This window comes from Microcebus murinus, chromosome 8 (genome assembly GCF_040939455.1).
Source record: "Microcebus murinus isolate Inina chromosome 8, M.murinus_Inina_mat1.0, whole genome shotgun sequence".
Taxonomy (NCBI): Eukaryota; Metazoa; Chordata; class Mammalia; order Primates; family Cheirogaleidae; genus Microcebus; species Microcebus murinus.
The window spans coordinates 92,778,380-92,797,558 of NC_134111.1; the positions used below are offsets into that span (position 1 = coordinate 92,778,380).

Here is a 19,179-nt window from a genome sequence, read left to right on the forward strand (position 1 = left end):
TTATATGGTGTTATTTCTTCAAAATGGCTCCATCCCCACCCCTACTTCCCAACACCTTTCCTCCCTTCCACTTGTCCTCAGCCTTTAAGATCATGACAGATTACTATTTGGTTCAAGAAGATTTGTCAGAAAATGTATGAAGTAGCCTCCACCTGTTACTGTACTATTCCTGAAACACTATTTGTACTCAGTGATTAATACTAACTAGAAGTTTTATAGTTGTGGCTCTTACATTTAGGCCTATGATCCATTTTGACTTAGTTCTTTGTATGATATAAGGCAGGGGTCCAACTTTATTACATGTTCATAGTCAGTTGTTGCAGCACCATTCATTGAAAAGACTTGTTCTTTTCCTATTGAATTCTCTTGCTACCCTGTTGAAATTCACTTGTCAGTATTACAAGGATTTATTTCTGGACTCTTATATCTGTTCCATTGGTCTGTATGTCTGTTCTTTTGCCAGTACTACACTGCCTTGATTATTGTTGCTTTGTATTAATAGAAAGTTTTAAATCAAGATACAGGAGTCCTCCACCTTTGTTCTTTTTCAAGATTGCTTTGGTGGTTCTGGGTACTTTGGCTATCCATGTGAATTTTAGGATCAGCGTACCAGTTCTGCTTGAGAGTATGATAAGGATTATTTAGGGGCAATAATGGGGTGATCCCTTTCCTTCCAATAATAAAGGGTTGTGACCTACACCCTATAACAATAACATATTAACAAGAGAAAAGCATAACAAATTTATTATGTGCACGTGTGTGTATGGGAGTCATAGAAAATATAAATTCAAAGCAGGGCCAGATGGTTGAGGCTTAAATGCTTTTTTTTTTTTTTTTTTTCATAGAGGAGAGAGAAATGGGGAAATGAATAGGCCAATGTGGGTAGAAAGGCACTAGAACATAGGTTGTCTTATTATACAAATGAAATACTCCAGGTAAACTCAGCTGCCCTCTGAAGAATAGATGGAAAGTTTTTCTGGGCATTGTGATGATTCCTGGTCTCTCTTCTTTTTGGGTGCTTGATCTTTGCTGGTTATTTGATGAGATTCCTAATGAAGGGGGAGTCTTAAGACAATTACATTTATTTTTTTTCTTTTTCCTTTTCAATTATTATGGGTATATAATAGTTGTATGTCTTTATAGGGTACATGTAATATGATGTTTTAATATACACATACAATGTGAATTAATCAAATTAGAGTAATTGGTAATTGGGTATCCATCACCTCATGCCTTTTATCATTTCTTTGTGTTAGGAACATTCCAATTCCACTCTTAGTTATTTTAAAGTACACTCTAACTATGGTTGTTACACTTTGTTGTGCTATCAAATATTGTTCATTCTAACTAATTATATTTTTGCAACCATTAACCACCCCACTTTATTCCCCTCTCCCCATTACCCCTCCCAGGCTCTGGTAACCATCCTTCTGCTCTCTGTCTCCATGAGATCAATTGTTTTTAATATTTAGCTATCACATATGAGTGAGAATGTGTGAGATTTGTCTTTCTGTGCTTGGCTTATTTCACTTACCAAAATGTTCTCTATTTCCATCCATGTTGCAAATGGCAGGATTTCATTCTTTTTGTGGCTACATAATATTCCATCGTGTATATGCACCACAATTTCTTTGTTCATCCATTGATGGACAATCAATGGTTGATTCCATATCTTGGTTATTGTGAATAGTGCTACAGTAAACATGGGAGTGCAGATATCTTTTTGATACACTGAATTCTCCTTCTTTGAGTATATACCCAAAAGTGGGGTTGCTGGATCATATGGTAGTTTTATTTTTAGTTTTTTCAGGTACTTCCATACTGTTCTTCATGGTGGTTATGCTAATTTACATTCCCACAAACAGTTTATAAGGGTTCCCTTTTCTACCACATCCTCAACAGCATTCATTATTGCCTGTCTTTTTGATAAAAGCCATTTTAACTGGTGTGAGATGGTATCTTATGGTAGTTTTGATTCGCATTTCTTTGATGGCTAATGATGTTGAGCGTTTTTTCATATACCTATTGGCCATCTGTATAAGACAGTTGCATTTCTTAAGAAGATTTCTTAGATGAGGAAATTTCAGAATCTCTTCCTGAGCTTGGGGAGGGGGGGAGAGCAAGACAAGGTTAGGGGGACCTTGATTCTTGAACTCCTGGCCTCAAGCGATCCTCCCACCTCAGCCTCCCAAAGTGCTAGGATTACAGGCTTGAGCCACTGTGCCTGGCCATTTAAACATTAAGTCTTCTCTACGAACAGGGATGCTTTTCTTTTTATTTAGGTCTTCTTTAATATCTTTCAACCGTGTTTTATGGTTTTCAGAGTATAAGTTTTGCACTTTTCGTTGTATCTGTTCCTAAGTATTGTGTCTGATGGTATTGTAAATATAATTGTTTTTGTAATTTCATTTTCTGATTATTCATTGCTAGTCCATAGAAATACAGTTGATTTTTCTGTATTCATCTGTAACGGAAGAAACTATTTCTCTAGTCACAACTCTTTCTCTAGTCACAACTCTTCTGACACTAAATGTGTGACACCAAGCAATTCTCCATTTCTCTGGAGACCAACTGGGTATAATTTAATTCAGTTCTTAGAATAACTATCCAGAGTTGTCACAAATCCCACAGGTTAAGGGCTCAGTCTCACAAGGATGCCCCCCCATATCAGATGCCACTTGTAAGTAGGGGGTCCCTAGATTACTCACACTTGTGTCTGACTTCGCTACAAATTGGGTTTTTTCTACAACCTCCTCAAGTGTGATAATTTGCTATAATGAACTCAGGAATACTTTATTTACTATTACCAGTTTATTATAAAGGATACAATGGACAGTTCAGTTGAACAGGCAGATGAAGAGGTACAGGGGGTGAGGTCTGGAACTGTCTGGAGTATAGGAGCTTCTGTTCCTGTGGAGTGGGAGTGTGACACCCTCCAGCATGTGGATGGTGATTTAGGGTTTTTATGGAGGTCCTGTTATATGGGCATGATTGATTAAATCTTTGGTCATTGGTGATTAGCTCAGTCTCCATGCTCTCTCCTCATATGTTGGGGGACGGGGCTGAAAGTTCCAATCTTCTAATCATATGGTTAGTTCCTTTAGGTAGCAGCCCCCATCCTCTAAGAGTCACCTCAGTAAAATCTCAGGTATGGTTGAAAGGGGCTTATTATTAATCAGCAAAGACTTTCTTCTTAGTCCCATTGCTCAAAAATCCAAAGCTTTTAGGAGCTCTGTGCCAGAAACCAGGAATAAAGACCAAAAATATATTTCTTATTATATCACAGTAATCACAATCTTGTATCCTACAATCTTGCTGAACTGTTTGTATTAATTTCTTTAGTTTTTTAGTGAATTCCTTAGGATTTTCTGTATACACAATCATATCATCTGTGAATATAGTTTTTTTAATCATATTTTTATTTCAAAATGCAAACATGAAAAATTACATTTTGGGGAGAGTACTTAGATAATGTCATTCTCCTGGGGTTTTAGGATGCATTTATTCTTTGCAACTTTCATGTCCTAAAAGTAGCAAGACCATTTGCTTTCATTTTGTCATTTTACTGTACAACCTTCAATGGCTCCCCATGACCTTTATGCCAAAAATCTAGCAGCAGTACGGCATACTTTTTCCCCCAGCATAGGTACCTGACACACTTTCTCTCTTCCTTATGAGTCTCTGTTCAGATATCACTTGCCCTTGATACTCTCTCTGACTACCTACATGGTAGAGCTTCTTTCCAGCTTTGCCCAAGTCACTTTGTTTTCTTTGATAATATATTTTGTAGTACCCTGGAGACCACGTCAGCATTTATCACCACCTTGCATGTATGCATGCATACATACATACATATATATATTTGCTTGTATCTCTCCCATTGAATGTGTAGGTTCCTTGAGAGTGGGACTTAGGCTGTTTTGTTCACTGTTAAGTCTCCACTTCTTAGAATAGTATCTAACATCTTTTTAATAAATCTGATGAATGCAAAGTACAGAATGACCAAATTTTACTACCTTCTTGCTTCATAATGTAACCTGCCTAAATTGAAAAAGATCTAGAGCAACTGTAGAAAATGAATTTTATGTGTTTGCCTACTCCAGTTGGTTATTGCTGCCTAGGGTAAGAATGGGGCTCACAGGGAAAGAATACAGATTATTTAGCAATGGCTGCTAGGGCCCAGAGAGAGAAGCATGTGACATATATTCAAAGTATTTGCCATCCCTAATGCAGTGAGATGCTAAAGAATAGGAAATGGGTAATTTTTTTGCCTCTTATTTTTTCCTCCTCTTGTGGCTTGCTTCCTTTTTACTACTGGGAAATGTTTGTGGATACTTGGGATTAGGTTGGAAAGGTCACCTGTTTATGGTATGGTGTAGAACTTTCCCGTGTAATTCCATTGTTAATAGATATGGTACAAATGAGTCTCTTAGAAATACCAAGACATTGCAAGGGACTGGTATACCAGCTTCTGCCTGATTGAAAAAATAATAATTTGCCTATGTAGTATGAAGAATTTTTCTTTAAAGTTATTTTAAAATTATTTTGAACTAATATTTTTCTTTTTCTTCCTTCTAGATTCTTGCTGAAATCTATTAATTCTACTTTTTGAGCACACATGAATAACCACGTATCTTCAAAACCATCTACCATGAAGCTAAAACATACCATCAACCCCATTCTTTTATATTTCATACATTTTATAATATCACTTTATACTATTTTAACATACATTCCATTTTATTTTTTCTCTGAGTCAAGAAAAGAAAAATCAAACAAAATTAAAGCAAAGGCTATAAATTCAAAACCTGAATCTGCATACAGATCTGTTAATAGTTTGGATGCTTTGGCTTCAGTATTGTACCCTGGATGTGATACATTAGATAAAGTTTTTGTGTATGCAAAAAACAAATTTAAGAACAAAAGTCTCTTGGGAACACGTGAAATTTTAAATGAGGAAGATGAAGTACAACCAAATGGAAAAATTTTTAAAAAGGTAAGATAATCTTTCATTGCCTTTGAATTCCCTCTAAACAAAGTATACTCTTCGAAATGATAGCAAAAGACAGGCATAGCCTGCTTTTATTGGAATTTGTTGATGTTGCAGGAGAAACAGTATAGAAAGGGGACTAGACTGTGCTCTAATCTCTTTCTGTACTTATCAGCACTGATTTGTTCTGAATTTTCAGAAAGACATTGAGAGCACTACTGTTGTGAGGCTCTTCTGAACCTGCACATCTGCCAGGTCTTGGAATAGAATGTCTAGGGCAGTTTTGGGCATGAAACCATATTCTTTGGTTTCCAGAAGCACCTAGGTGCTTAAAATGGCTCTGAGTTTTGGGGTGTGATCTGTTGTTTTTGATTTTGATGTGGGTTGCAGTGGGTGCTTAATGTCCTGGTAATTTGGTCGTGGCAATTGTGTGGTTCTTAAAGAAATTTCTCTTCACAAATATAGAGGAACCTGCCAGTGTTAATTTGAAACAGAGGACATGATGATGTCTATAGAGGCAGCGTAACAATGATTAAGAGCCTGGACTCCAGACCAAGACTGTGGGTTTGAATCTTGGATTTGCCGCTTACTAGCTTTGTGACTTTGGAAAAGTGATTTATTTATTTATTTTTTTAAGAGGCAAGGTCATGCTCGGTAGTCCGGGCTAGAGTGTAGTGGCATGATCATAGTGCACTGCAGCCTCAAATTCCTGGGCTCAAGTGATCCCCCTGCCTCAGCCTCCCAAGTAACTGGGGATTACAGATATGTGACACCATACCTGGCTAATTTGTTTATATTTGTTCTCTGGAGCTGAGACCACAACCCAGGCCTTCTGACTCCAGAACTCATAATCCTTAACTAATCACAGCTTGCAGAGTTCTTGTAAGGATTAATTGAGTGTGTTTGCACACATCTGTAATGTGCTTAGAACAGTTTGTGGTTACCTAATGTAAATGCTCTAGCATTCATTGTTATGTTACTGTATTATTACTATATTATATTCTTGGGAATTCAGTGGGGAAAATTATATCAGTGAGTACATAAGGACTTACATCATGGAATAGGACTTTACTATGAATGATAGTGTAGAAATGGCATAAAAATGTTACTTTTGAACTTGGGTTCGTGGCTTTCTTATAAGCAGTTTTTAAAACTCTGGTAGGTAAAAATGAAAGATAAAGTGTTTTTTAGAGGCAGCACGATCTGTAGTTGGTTGATAGTTTGGTTATGTTATAGGTTTAATACCTTTTTAGGCAAAGTTGTTTTTCTCTTATCCAATCCTAACTATATCTTGACCCCCCCAACTGCCTTTTTTCTGTCAGCCACGATGAAACTCTCAGATCTTGAAGGGGAATCCAAACCACAACTGTGGAATGAAAAACTCAGAGCTCCTCTTGTTACTGGAGGGCCAGGGCGATGTTGCTTAACCTCTTTCATGGCCCATTAATTTGCAACTTACCATACAAATTCCCTGTGCCATTTTCCTCTAAACATAAAGGAAATGACAAGCAAGTTGATGTCAGTAATTCCTAGAAACTATAAACATTTTAACTCAACAATAGGATCTATAAATTTCCTTGCCTTTAAGTAAAGTGACATATGTCTTGTTTTGCCTGGAACAGTCCTGATTTATACCTGTTATTCTGACATTAGTAGGGCCTCCAGACAAGCTCAAAAGTGCCCTTGTTTGGATAAAGTTGTATGGTCACCTTACTTATAAGGCATATTTTGCTGTCTTAGAAAAAATTGAATTTTTTGCTACTTAATTAAAACTTGAGATCTAACTGGACATAAAGCACATTTCTAGAAAGTGAAATCATGTTGTTACGCGTGTTCTTCTCTAGCCTATAGTTTATAATTTGCAAACCATTTTATCATAACGAAGTCAGCTTTTGTCATATTTAGTGGATGCTTTTTATGGTACACTATCCTTGAGTTTGTCTTTGAGAGATCTGTTAGTACTGAAAACACTACATTTTTGTGTGCTTAAGTTTTCAACTCTTCTGCCTTCTCTATGTTCCTTATAGCATATCTGAAAGGTATTCATTTTTGTCTTTTGATCTAATATATTTCAATTCAAAGTTTAGGTTTTCTTACTTTTAGTCTAAGTGTACATAATAGAAGTCTTATTTTACAGGAAGCTTAATTTTTCTCCATTATCTCACATATATTATATGTGACTTGTACTTTTAGTCATCATTCAGTACATACAGCAGCAAACTAGTTCCTTATTATATAAAAAGGAAAAAAGCTTGTGTAGTGAATATGAAATTTCTTCTTAATTAATTCATGTGTCAGTATAACACATGTGGTTAATAAAATAAAATAAATAAAATAAAATCCTAGAGCTATCATAGATGTTCCCTAAATATAGTCTATACAGGAGCTAGGATGGACACAAGGAAAATTTTTTTTCTTCCTATGTGTGTCTAAGTGTATGTGGCTGTGCCATGCCTGACCATGGTGCCTTTGTATTCGTTGATTATTCAACCAAGTATGAAATATTTGAACTCATAGAATTTAACAGGTGAGACAAACTGTTTTTAGTCAGCAACGTTTTCCGTTTATAGCATATTATTCTGAGGTTTTATTTTGTATAGGCAGTTTCCATATGTCAGAAGATCTGCCTACTGTTAGCATTATTGATCAAATTGGCATTTGTGGTTCATCAAGCTTAGTTCAGAAGGCTATATCCAGACTCTGACGTGGAAACATGTTATATTTTTCTTGTCCAAAATTAGGTCCATTGGGAAAGTAGAATTTTTAGGCTTTGTGTATAATAAATGACAAATATGTTTTCTCTTGGCCTTACTCCAGAAGAAAGTGTGCAGTACCACTGGTAGGCTAGCTAAGACTTGAGTTTCTGTTGGTCCTCTGTTGCAGGTCCTCTGTGGCAGGAATCTGCAGACTGGAGAGTAGGTATCTCAGCTGCATGCTAAACAGGCTAGGCTCTCCTTTTTTTCCTTTCCTCTGTTGGTCTCTTGTTAGACCCATTGTATGACATCTACTGTGATAGGATATTAAAAAGAGGAGCTTTTCACAACTGTTGGATTAAGCTGTTGGACGTCTGTCCTTACTGCCTACTCAAGCTCAGGTGGGAGCTCTAGGAGATCAAGCTCAGGAGGGAGGTCAGAAGACATTTTTGAAGTGTATTGTCATTGAATAGTTTCCATATTTGAAGATAATCTTCAGTTGGATAGGAAAGCTAATGATGTAGCAATATCTAAATTTTTTTGAGGGGCAGACTTTTGAGGATTAACCCCCAAATGTATCTGAGAATGTATCTTTGTATCTGAAGCAAAGATGCACAAACCTTATTGCAATTAATGAACTTTGAAGTTTTGTTTTGTCTTATCCTAACAGTCTGTTTTGAGCTCCCAAAGGAAGATAAGCAGAAGAAAAGGCAGTTGTGATGATTCTTCTCTAATTATGCCCAGGATTGAGGGGCCACCAGCTTCACCAAAATGGGACTCTCTCATGGGGCACAGAGAAGCACAAGGCACCTGGCAGGCCTTAAGGACTACTGTCTCATCTTTTTAAGTTTCATATGGTTTTTTAAAACTGTAGCAGAGTTAAAACCTGGATTATGTGTCAGTATCATTTGATTCCAGCCTTCCTAGCAATAAGTGCATTGCATTCATGTCTTATTGAAATGTAGAATAGTGAAACGATTGGATTTCAGAACAACTTTAAAATATATGTGAAATCAAACAAAGTTAGCAAAGAATAAAAAGCAGAAACAGAAAAGAGCGCAGGGTGGTTCAAATATATTGTGAGCTATCAAACATTTTTAATTTTTTTCTTATAGATTTTACACAGATTAGAGAGAAGAGAATAAATGGGATTAGGTAATCATAGTGCTTAGAGAAGATTTCACTATGACATTCCCTCAAAATTGATCTAAAAAGTTAATAGAAATATTTATTTCTGTCCTTGTAAGTTGACTTAGTTTTATTTTCCTCTAAATGCCTGTTTTTGTGTTATTTTTATTCCACTGTCACATTGTTTACTATTTGCATATATATAATGTTTATTTTCTGATTTATTAGGACATTTATATCATAATTTATATAAAGAATAATGGTCGATTTCTTGGCCAGTATTTGTAGTGTGGTTATTACATTACTATTCTCTTGGTTTCCCCTTCCAAACTGTTTCTTTCTTTCCCTGTCATCCTATCTGTTACAAGAACTACCATGTACCAAATTGCTCAAACCACAAAAGCAGGAGTATCTGATTTATTCCCCTTACAGCCCCCAACTCTTCCCCCCCCCTTTGTTTTTTTGTTTTACATGTCTTCCTGCTTCCACTCTTGCCCTCTGCTATAATACACTCACACACAGCAGTTAAAATATTTCTATAGTTGTTAATCAGGCCACCTCACCTGTTTAATAAGATCCTGGCTCCTTTTGTGATAGTGCAGTTGAAGCATTGTGATTTTGTACTTAAACTCTGGAATGAGTTTGCCTGGGTTGACATTACAGTTCCATCATGTATTAGTTGTATGATTTTGAGCAAGTTATACTTTCTCTATGCCTCAGTATTTTCATCTGTAAAATAGGGTTAATAGTTTTACAGTTACAAAGAGAATTTAATAAGTTAGTAATGTTTGCAAAATACATAGCACATAGTAATCACTAGTAAAGGTTAGCTGCCCTCATCATTATCTTAATTATTAACAAACATCCAGGTCTCTTGAATATTTTCACTCTCTTTGGCTCTCTTACAATAATGTGTTCATAGTGATCTGCAGTTGCAGAGAGAAAGGTTAAATGAAATCAAGTGTACTTTGTTGAAGACAGGAAAGTATATAATTTTGAAATATTTCTATCCCAAATAGTGAAAGTAACAGTGTAAGTGCTTACAGAGGTTTTAGTATGAGACAGGATCATCTTCTAGAAACAAAGAAGGAAGGATGGAGGGTATTTGAGTAGAGAGAAAGTTTTAAAGCTATTTCAGAGAGTGAGAAAATGAATATACCAGGGAAGTATAATAGGATTGTGGGGTGGTGAGGTCTATGTTCCTGTATTTAATAAGGTTGGGTGTTTTTCTTGTAGCAGTGTTCAACAGTATAGACAGGGAATAAATAAATGAGTTTAATCTTGGGTTAGGTCAAACCATAGGCCCAAAGTTAGGATTAGAAACTTGTTTCAGCACAAATTGGATAAAATTATGCAGTGGAGGGTCCTCTAATGTAATCTTTATGAGAAAGATAATTACTAGAAGATTCAGTGGTTTAAAGAATTATGGTAGTGAAATTCCGATTTTGGTTTATATGTTGTTTTTTTATATATGAGGAAACCTTATTCTTGAATTAAACTCATGGCTTGATTTCTTTGCCACATGGTGGCATCATTGCACAAGTTTACACATTTGGATTATATATCAAATTACTTTTCAGAGCACACATATTCCTTGAAATTTATAAAGCCAGTCATTTAGATTCTAGAATCTAGAAGGTAGCTCATTCTTTGGAGTGTAAAATTCTTAATAATTGTAATCCGGTTCCTGCACGTTTTGGCCAAATTCTCATCTGTCTTCTCACCCCCACAGAGCTCCTTTTGAAGTCATTGGAGCTCCTCGTGCTGAGCATTTCGTGGGGGTGCAGAGCAAGGTGAGAGTTTGGGACCGCTAAAGTTAAATAAGTATCATCTTATATACAGTTGCCTTATCCATTAAAATTAAGAATTTATTTCTTAAATCCATCATTGAATAGGACACTAGAGGGCAGCATTTATCCTTTTTCTATTTTTTATCTTCATCCAATCTCTTTTTAGGAAGCTCTTGAATTTTGCTTGCATTTTCAGAAATGAATATGGTCAGATTTTAAGGTGTTTGAGACATATATTACTGACACAGCCACATTAGGAATTATCTATATATTTTTGCAGAGAGAGGAGCCTTTTATTCAATCTGTATGTAATTGGGAATTTGTGGTCTTGTCTATATGTTGAAGAAAATTCCTAAAGGCAAAAATATGTTGCTTTAAAAGAGGGTTGTGATTAATGCACACTTGATGTTACCTGTATTTCTGATAAATACAAAATGTTGGAAGCCTGAGGGTACCAGTGAGCATTTAAGACATGAACAGAGGGGGACTTTGATGAATAATGTAACAAGTCCCCACCTGGTTATGTAGACTTGTTTGCTTTGCTTATCCAAACTTTGATACAGTAATTCAAATTGAACAGCCACAAACACTTCTTTACTTGGGTAGGGCCAGTTTCTCTTTATGCATCATATTGTACTAATGAAATCTGGGCATTCCTGAGTAGAGGGAAAGAAAAATTTTTGTTATCAGTAGTACTTGATACTAGGTTAAATTTTAAATTAACGTGTAAATCATTTAAGTAAATTAAATCTCTAAGTGAGTTATTAGTATATGACCATTTGGCCAAGAAGTTGACCTTTAATATCTCATCAAACTCTGAATATTTTTGAAAACCAAAAAGAAATAAAAAAATGCTTATGTTTAAAGATTTAGTATGAGATTTGAGATATCATAAAATAACTAATTTTTAAACTAGATTTTTTACTTTAAACTCAATTTCTAGCTTTTTATTAGTAAAAAATAACTATGCAAACATAACTTTCTATTTTTGTCATAAATTTTGGAACATATTCTGGTTTCTTTCTGTAAATTAATATTTTGGTCATATTAAAAAATAATTGTATTTTTTTATCAGGTTATTCTTGGAAACTATAATTGGCTCTCCTATGAGGATGTCTTCGTTCGAGCTTTTAATTTTGGAAATGGCCTACAGCTGTTGGGTCAGAAACCGAAGACCAACATTGCTATCTTCTGTGAGACCAGGGCCGAGTGGATGATTGCTGCACAGGCGTGTTTTATGTATAATTTTCAGCGTACGTAGGCTTTCTTATCTTCTAAAAGAATGGACTTAAAGCTTTTTATTATAATACTTCAATCCTAAGAGGTTAGAATTCTGATGTTAATTTTCACGTTGTGTCCAATTAGTGGGGAACTCTTTGTTATGACTTGGAATTTTGGGTTTATTTTGGAAAAGGTTGTGCCAGTCAATGTAGTGAGGGGATTTGAACCTATTCATAGGGGACTTTCCAAGTTTGGGGAACTAGACCTACACTAAGGGCTCATTGCTCTGCTACCATTTCTCAGGAATCCTCTTTTGAAATTACTGTCATTTTGTTATGTCACTTCTGACAGTAATAGCAGTTGTGTAAAACACTTACATACTCAAACCTGGTGAACTTCAAGCTGTTAGCTTAGACAATAGAGAATTTTAATGCAATTATTTGGGTGGTAATTACGATGGCTCAATCTAATCGCAAGATAGTCCTGGAACCTTAAGTTCGGAGATCTTGGTGCCAAAATGTGATGGTAATTGTGACTGTTGTCTCAGCCTTCAAATGAAACAGAAATACAGTTTCATCAGATTTCTTGCTGTAAATGCCTTTTTCTTTTAAACATGCATACCATATTTGTTTCATAGGTTGGTATTTACATTATGCTTCTTTTGAGAAGCTTTAAAAGAATTTTCAGAAGTCGTTTTATATATCTAACTTTTTTGAATTATATAGAAAGTAAATAAAAATCCATATTATTATTAATATTATTTAATTTTAGCATTTCTAAGAGTTTTTTTTTTAGATATTTCTGCTTTAGAATAAGCAGTGCTGCCACTGGTTTATGCTCCTTTCTTGACATATGATTTAAATTTGACATTCAGTGTGTCCTCTTATTAGTACATGTTCTTTTTCACACTTTTTTATTATAAATAATTTTTAAATAATTTTTTCTTTTTTATTATAAATAATTTAAAAATAATTTTTTTATAGCTCCTAGAGGAACCTGGGGCTGCAAGTGCCTTCAAAGTGTCGGTGATCAGTGTGTCCTGCAATTCCACATTAATTCTCAAGCTACCTTTGAATCTTTTTTCACATTGTACCAAGTAGCCAACAATTAAGATTTTGAAATTTTAGAAATCACTTATAATTCCTTCCCAGCATGATAGTTCTCAGAGTAACATCTGTAGGTGAAATAAAATTTTAAAAATCTTACTTTGAAATATTGGAAATCTTGAGGAAATTAGGGGAGGGTGAGTGGATATACTGTTGATTAGTGTATTAAGATTTTTAAAAACACAACACTGCTTCTTACAGACTGTGGATTTAACAATATAGAGTTCAGAATACTCCATTGTGATTCACATCCATTTTCAGAGGCTTTGTTGATATATGGTAGTAGTTCATGAAATGTTTGAATATTTGACTTGATGCTGCTTTTCCTTGTAGTTGTTACATTATATGCTACGCTTGGAGGTCCAGCAATTGTTCATGGATTAAATGAAACAGAGGTGACCAACATCATTACTAGTAAAGAACTCTTGCAAACAAAGTTGAAGGTGAGGACTGTAGTTACTTTATAACTGTCTGATGGTTTAGAATTTTCCAGTGTCATGAGCCTGATTATTGATATTTAGTTCTTTTATGACTTCTCAGACCTAATATCTTTGTAAACTTTTAAAAACATCATACATACTTACCCTGGGAGGCCAGGCGGGCAGATTGAGCTCAAGAGTTTGAGACCAGCCTGAGCAAGAGCAAGACCCCGTCTGTACTAAAAAAATAGAAAGAAATTAGCTGGACAACTAAAGATTTATATATATATATATATATATATATATATAAAAATTACCCAGGCATGGTGGCACAGGCCTGTAGTCCCAGCTACTCAGAAGGCTGAAGCAGGAGGATCACCTGAGCCCAGGAATTTGAGGTTGCTGTGAGCTAGGCTGACACCACAGCACTCTAGCCGGGGCAACAGAGTAGTGAGACTCTGTTCTCAAAAAAAAAAAAACAAAAGCAAAAAGAATGTCATGCTTTATTTCTTTCCTTTAGAAAATAAAAAGTAGACTTCATGTGTATTCATATATAAGTAGTCCAGAGTTATAAATTAATTGTTAATATGCCTCTGTCTAAATTGAAGGAATTACAGCTATTTTTTTTACATTGTGCTCATCTATTTTCTAGTCCACTTTTAGTAATTTTGTAATATTGGGTTATATTTTAAACTAGTAATTCCTTTATTTTGTTTCTGAGGTATTTAGTAATTATGAGTTTTCTGAATTATTTGTAAGTTTAAAGGAGATATTTCATGAAATTATGGTAAAAAGAGGTTTCTTCAGTCTTTAGAAAACTCCCTATATCTGGGCTGTTCTTTTAAAAACAAGTTTACATGTGAATTCCCTCCACCTTTCCCCATATGTTTTTATTTAGGCTCTAGAAAACACAAGGGGCCTTTGGTTTCTCTCTAGTTCAGGCAGCCTGTGTTCATATGCCCATTTTGTAAGACAGTACTCTTGATGATGAGAATTTTACCAAAGACAGGGGTAGACAGAGAAAATCTAATGCTGTAAAATTGTAATTAATTCAGACCCAGTATGTTTTCATGTGAAAATAGTGAAGTTATGCCAGTGCACCCTTTCCTCTTGCGTTTTTAAGAAATTACTTCAATAATTCACTTAATATGGTAAGCTACTTTTCTTAGTCCTGAATTATTTGCTTAACTGTTTGAAAAATAATGAACATGATGAATGTTTGTGTATTTCTAGGATATAGTTTCTTTGGTTCCACGCCTACGGCACATCATCACTGTTGATGGGAAGCCACCAAGCTGGTCCGAGTTCCCTAAGGGTGTCATTGTGCATACCATGGCTGCAGTGCAGGCTCTGGGAGCTAAGGCCAGCATGGGTATGTCACAATTTGCTATTGCCTTATGGGAGCTCTCCAATGACTGTGTTCTCCAGAATTATGCCCGAGTTTTGATCCTAATGTTAGATCAAGTGACACATCAGTTTTCTAGACCGTAAGTTGGGGAAGTAGGTCCCTCTAGGTCTACTTTTATTTAGCCTTTAAAGAAAGGTCTAAGGAAATATAAGTATTCTAAAGTAGCATTTGAAATTAATTTAAAATACTTTAGCATTATTCATTTTTCTTGTTTCCTTTTTGTGATCATTTTGGATGGTTTAAAGTTTGTTTATAAATAATGACATTAAACTTTTCCTATGTGAATTACCTGTCAATATTAACAGGTAGAGTGGCTAAACTTGGAGGCCTCTTTTTTCTTGTTCCCTTTCCAGAAGGATCAACCTTATCCTTCAACTAGAATAGGCATGGTGACTCTAGAAGTTCCTATTCTCAAATAAGTGTCAAAAAATGTTAGAAAGTATACAAGTATTTAGAGATATTGCAGAAACTGCTGGGATGCTGGAACTGTATTTCCTCTGTAGTTGGAAACGTAGTGATTAACTACAAGTAATCACTGGGCTCAGGGACAGGGTTATACTGACATAATTTGGTTATGTTGAATTTTAGGTGCTGATGGGATATTCATATGTAGGTATCTAGTGAGCAGTGGCATATACAAGTCTACTACTCTGGAGTTAAGTTTGGAGTTAAGAGTTTTGGAAGCTAGAAGCAGTGGGAGTGGGTGAGGTCCCCCACAGGGAATGGGTGGCCCCAAAGATTACTGAGATCTAATCATAGAGGAAAGAAGAAAACATATAGTGTGTGGTTCATAGAAGATAAGGAAAAGGAGATCTTGGCGGGGTACGGCAGGACCTGATGCGTGGAGGTGAGATGACATAAGGATTACCGTTTCCAGGATGTGCTGTGAGTTGAAGGAGTGAATGACAGATTTGGAAGCAAGACTTCCAAATGAAAACAATTTTTCTTAAAGAGTATATCTGGATGATTAGGAGAGAAAGGGTAGTCTCTTAGGAACATGTTTAAAGAATTTTTTCACACTTAGAAGTTGACATGGAGGGTAGTTCTGAGAGTAGTTCACACATCAAAAATGTCATCCATGACTTATTTCTCTTTGTCTTTCTGCTGTGCCACCTCTATAGCATGTTGGTTGCTGTCCTTAGGCTTGTAATCTTATGATTGCAAATGGGTTACATTATCTTTTAATCTAGGGTTCTGAGTGTAACCAAGTTAACTTTGCCACTATGAAACAGTGAATAGTTTTTAGCAGATATCTAGGTACTCTGTCCAAGCTATCCTTATTTCTTAGTTGAATTACTGGGATGGCCTTTTGTCTCCGTAATTCCTTTTTCCCCTTACTAAAGTTAGGTAGGGGCATAGTAGGCAAAGCGATCCTTGTCACAGATGATGACATGCCCCTATTCAAAACAACATTGCTTTTCATCCAGAGTGAAATCCAAAGTTCTTAGGATGGCCTTTGAGGCCCTATGTGTGTTCCTGGCAGCTACTTCACCTTGTCATCTTCTTGCACGCTCCATTCTAGCCACACTCTTTGCTGGTCTTTAGATATGCCAAACACGTTCCTACTTTAGGGCCTTTGCACTTGCTATTTCCTTCTACTTGGAATACTCTTCTCCCAATTCCAGGGTTTTTATGGCTCCTTTTCTCACTTTATTCAGGTCTTTGCTAAAGTAACAACTCTACAGAGAGGATTTCCCTGGTTTTTCCATCTAAATAATATGTACTATAATCTTCTCACTTTGTCTTGCTTCATTTTTCTTAGTAGATTAATCTGTTTGTCTATCCCAATAGGTGTATCTCCCTCATGTGCAAGGACTTGATGTGTTTTGTTAACCTCTTTATGAGGTCAATTAATATTTGTTTAATTGAGTTCACAAATAAATGATTATTAAAAAAAATTGGTGATGTGGCTGAATTTCTCAAAAGTGTGCTTGGTTGTTTTTTTCCTTCAATACAGAAAACCAAACTCATAGCAAACCATTGCCCTCAGATGTTGCGGTAATCATGTACACAAGTGGATCCACAGGACTTCCAAAAGGAGTCATGATCTCGCATAGTAACATTATTGCTGGCATAACTGGGATGGCAGAAAGGATTCCAGGACTGGGGTATGTCATAGTGAAATAACATTGAGTAGTTCAATATTTTTCTGTTATAATGTTAACATTTGTGTCATTTTAGTAGTATGGTTAATTACTTCTTCAGAGACTGTTTATAGTAAACATTTCATTTTAAAAAGTATATTAAAATTAATTGCAAAAGGGTTATAATTTGAGGTTTAAAGTAAAGTTGATACTTTATTAAATTTTAATTTTTTTTTAAGAACCACTGGTATGGAAGTTCATAAAGTGTAAATTTTAACTGTGTTTATAGTTGTAAGGCTTTTAATTAAAATTATCTTAATCAGCTGGGCATTGTTGCCTCTATAGTTATTTTTATATCTAAATATAATTCAGGTGAACAGATAATCTGGTAAGTATTTATTGAGCTTCTGTATTCAATCTCTACCTTTTCTTTGCAAAACAAACTTCAATGGTAGCAGGGGAGGGTAAAAGTAGAGTTGGAAACAGACTGATAGAGGAAACCAAATGGAAGTTGGTCAAGGAAACATTCCCAGAAATGAGATCAGTATTCTGATGACTGACGTGTTGCAGTGGTTAGATATGTTTGATGCCTTTATGCATAGAAATTACACACACACACACACACACACACACACACACACACACACACACACACACAGTTACTGTGGGATTGAATTTGGGAATGGGGAAATTTTTCTTATGTCTTTATACATTTCAGAAAAAATTAAGAGCAACAGTTTCTTTATAGGTTTGCCTCAGTTGCCTTCCATATTTTGGGTGTGGGGGTACTTCTTGAAATATATACATACACATTTTCTTCTATATTAAGATATAATTTATTATTTAATCCAACTCCCAGAACAGGAGTCCCTTCTGTAAAATTTCTGGCAGAGAGTTGTGGATTCTGTTTGGACTCTTCTGGTTGGTAGTATATTAGATCTAAAGATGTTTTCCTCCTCAGATGATTTCATTTGTTCTTCAAAAGAACTCTTCATTTTTTATTTTTTCCAAACTCCTATTTCTTCTGCCTTCGCACTTTGCAAAGCACTCATAATTTGTGAGTGCCTTCAAGTAGGACCTGAAAACAGAACTCTTTCCTGAGAGTGCCTGCCTTCTCAGTTTTAGATTGAGCTTTAGTTTTCTTTTTTGTTTTTACTATCCCCAATGTCTGTCTGTTTCTTTCTCTCTTTAACACGAACACACGCATACACTCCACCAGCAAAAACAATTCTCTGAGGGCCCTTTTGTGTGCCTTCAAGCTTGCTCCCATTATGGTCATTTTTGACAGAGATAGCATCTGACCTTTGCTTCTTATATCTCCCTTTTCTTTTAGAGAGGAAGATGTATACATTGGATATTTGCCTCTGGCTCATGTTCTAGAATTAAGTGCTGAGCTTGTTTGTCTTTCTCACGGATGCCGCATTGGCTACTCTTCACCACAGACTTTAGCAGATCAGGTAAATTAAATGTCTGTGACTTGAAATACTAAAAAAATCATAATTATTTTTAACACTTTTTTTTCAGTCAGTATCATAGTATATTGTAAGGATGACAGATAATCATTTTAAAATATGCTCTTGCCCTTTAAATGCTTCTTAGAATATAAGTACATTAGAATGATGAATTTATAATATACTTTTTGATCTAAGAATTCCATTGAACTTTTAAAATAAAGATCACTTTATGTGCATCACTTTTTCTCTCTATTTTATAGTCTTCAAAAATAAAAAAAGGAAGTAAAGGGGATACATCCATGTTGAAACCAACACTGATGGCAGCTGTTCCGGTAAGAATTGACCATTATTTAATATTGAGTACTAAAAAGTATCATCTACAAAATGCTAGTGAAAAAGATATTATTGATAAGGTAATTATGTAGGATTTATTCCGTATTGATTATTGATATTTCCTTAAGTTTTACAGGATTTATTCAATCTTGTTTTAGCTTTATTCTTACTAAACATTCAGTTTTAGCTTCCATATGAAATTATCAGCCCCTTTTTAAAAATAGCTTCTTATTAAATAAAAATCATTATATCTGTTTGCTGATTTATGGAAACCTAAAGCCCAGCAGGAGATAGCAGGGAAGGTTTGAGATCACCTCCTTCTAAGCAAATTATATAATTAACCTCCTGAGTCCTCAGGGAAAGTCTGGTCTATACCAAAAAAAGTAACAGACAAGCTGGAGCAACTTTGAGTTATGTGAGAAGTACTATGCATCCTGATGTCATAGAGAGGCCTGCGAATGAGATTATAGAAATAAGACAGCAGTAGTTTTCTGGCTCCTGCTAATTAATGTAGGCTTTCTGAGTTTGTTAGAAAGTGTTTAGAATTGTCAGA

At 35.3% G+C, this 19,179-nt stretch overlaps 1 protein-coding gene across 1 annotated transcript in view; it reads left to right on the forward strand.

Moving 5' to 3' along the window:
* ACSL3 (acyl-CoA synthetase long chain family member 3) overlaps positions 1-19,179 on the forward strand; it is a 67,504-nt gene that overhangs the window by 32,873 nt on the left and 15,452 nt on the right. The window contains exons 2-8 of the mRNA XM_012741942.2: positions 4,579-4,996; positions 11,677-11,854; positions 13,262-13,371; positions 14,581-14,719; positions 16,713-16,863; positions 18,173-18,296; positions 18,554-18,625. Coding sequence (XP_012597396.1) covers positions 4,619-4,996; positions 11,677-11,854; positions 13,262-13,371; positions 14,581-14,719; positions 16,713-16,863; positions 18,173-18,296; positions 18,554-18,625 — 1,152 coding nt within the window. The 5' untranslated portion in view covers positions 4,579-4,618. The remainder of the gene's footprint in view (positions 1-4,578; positions 4,997-11,676; positions 11,855-13,261; positions 13,372-14,580; positions 14,720-16,712; positions 16,864-18,172; positions 18,297-18,553; positions 18,626-19,179) is intronic.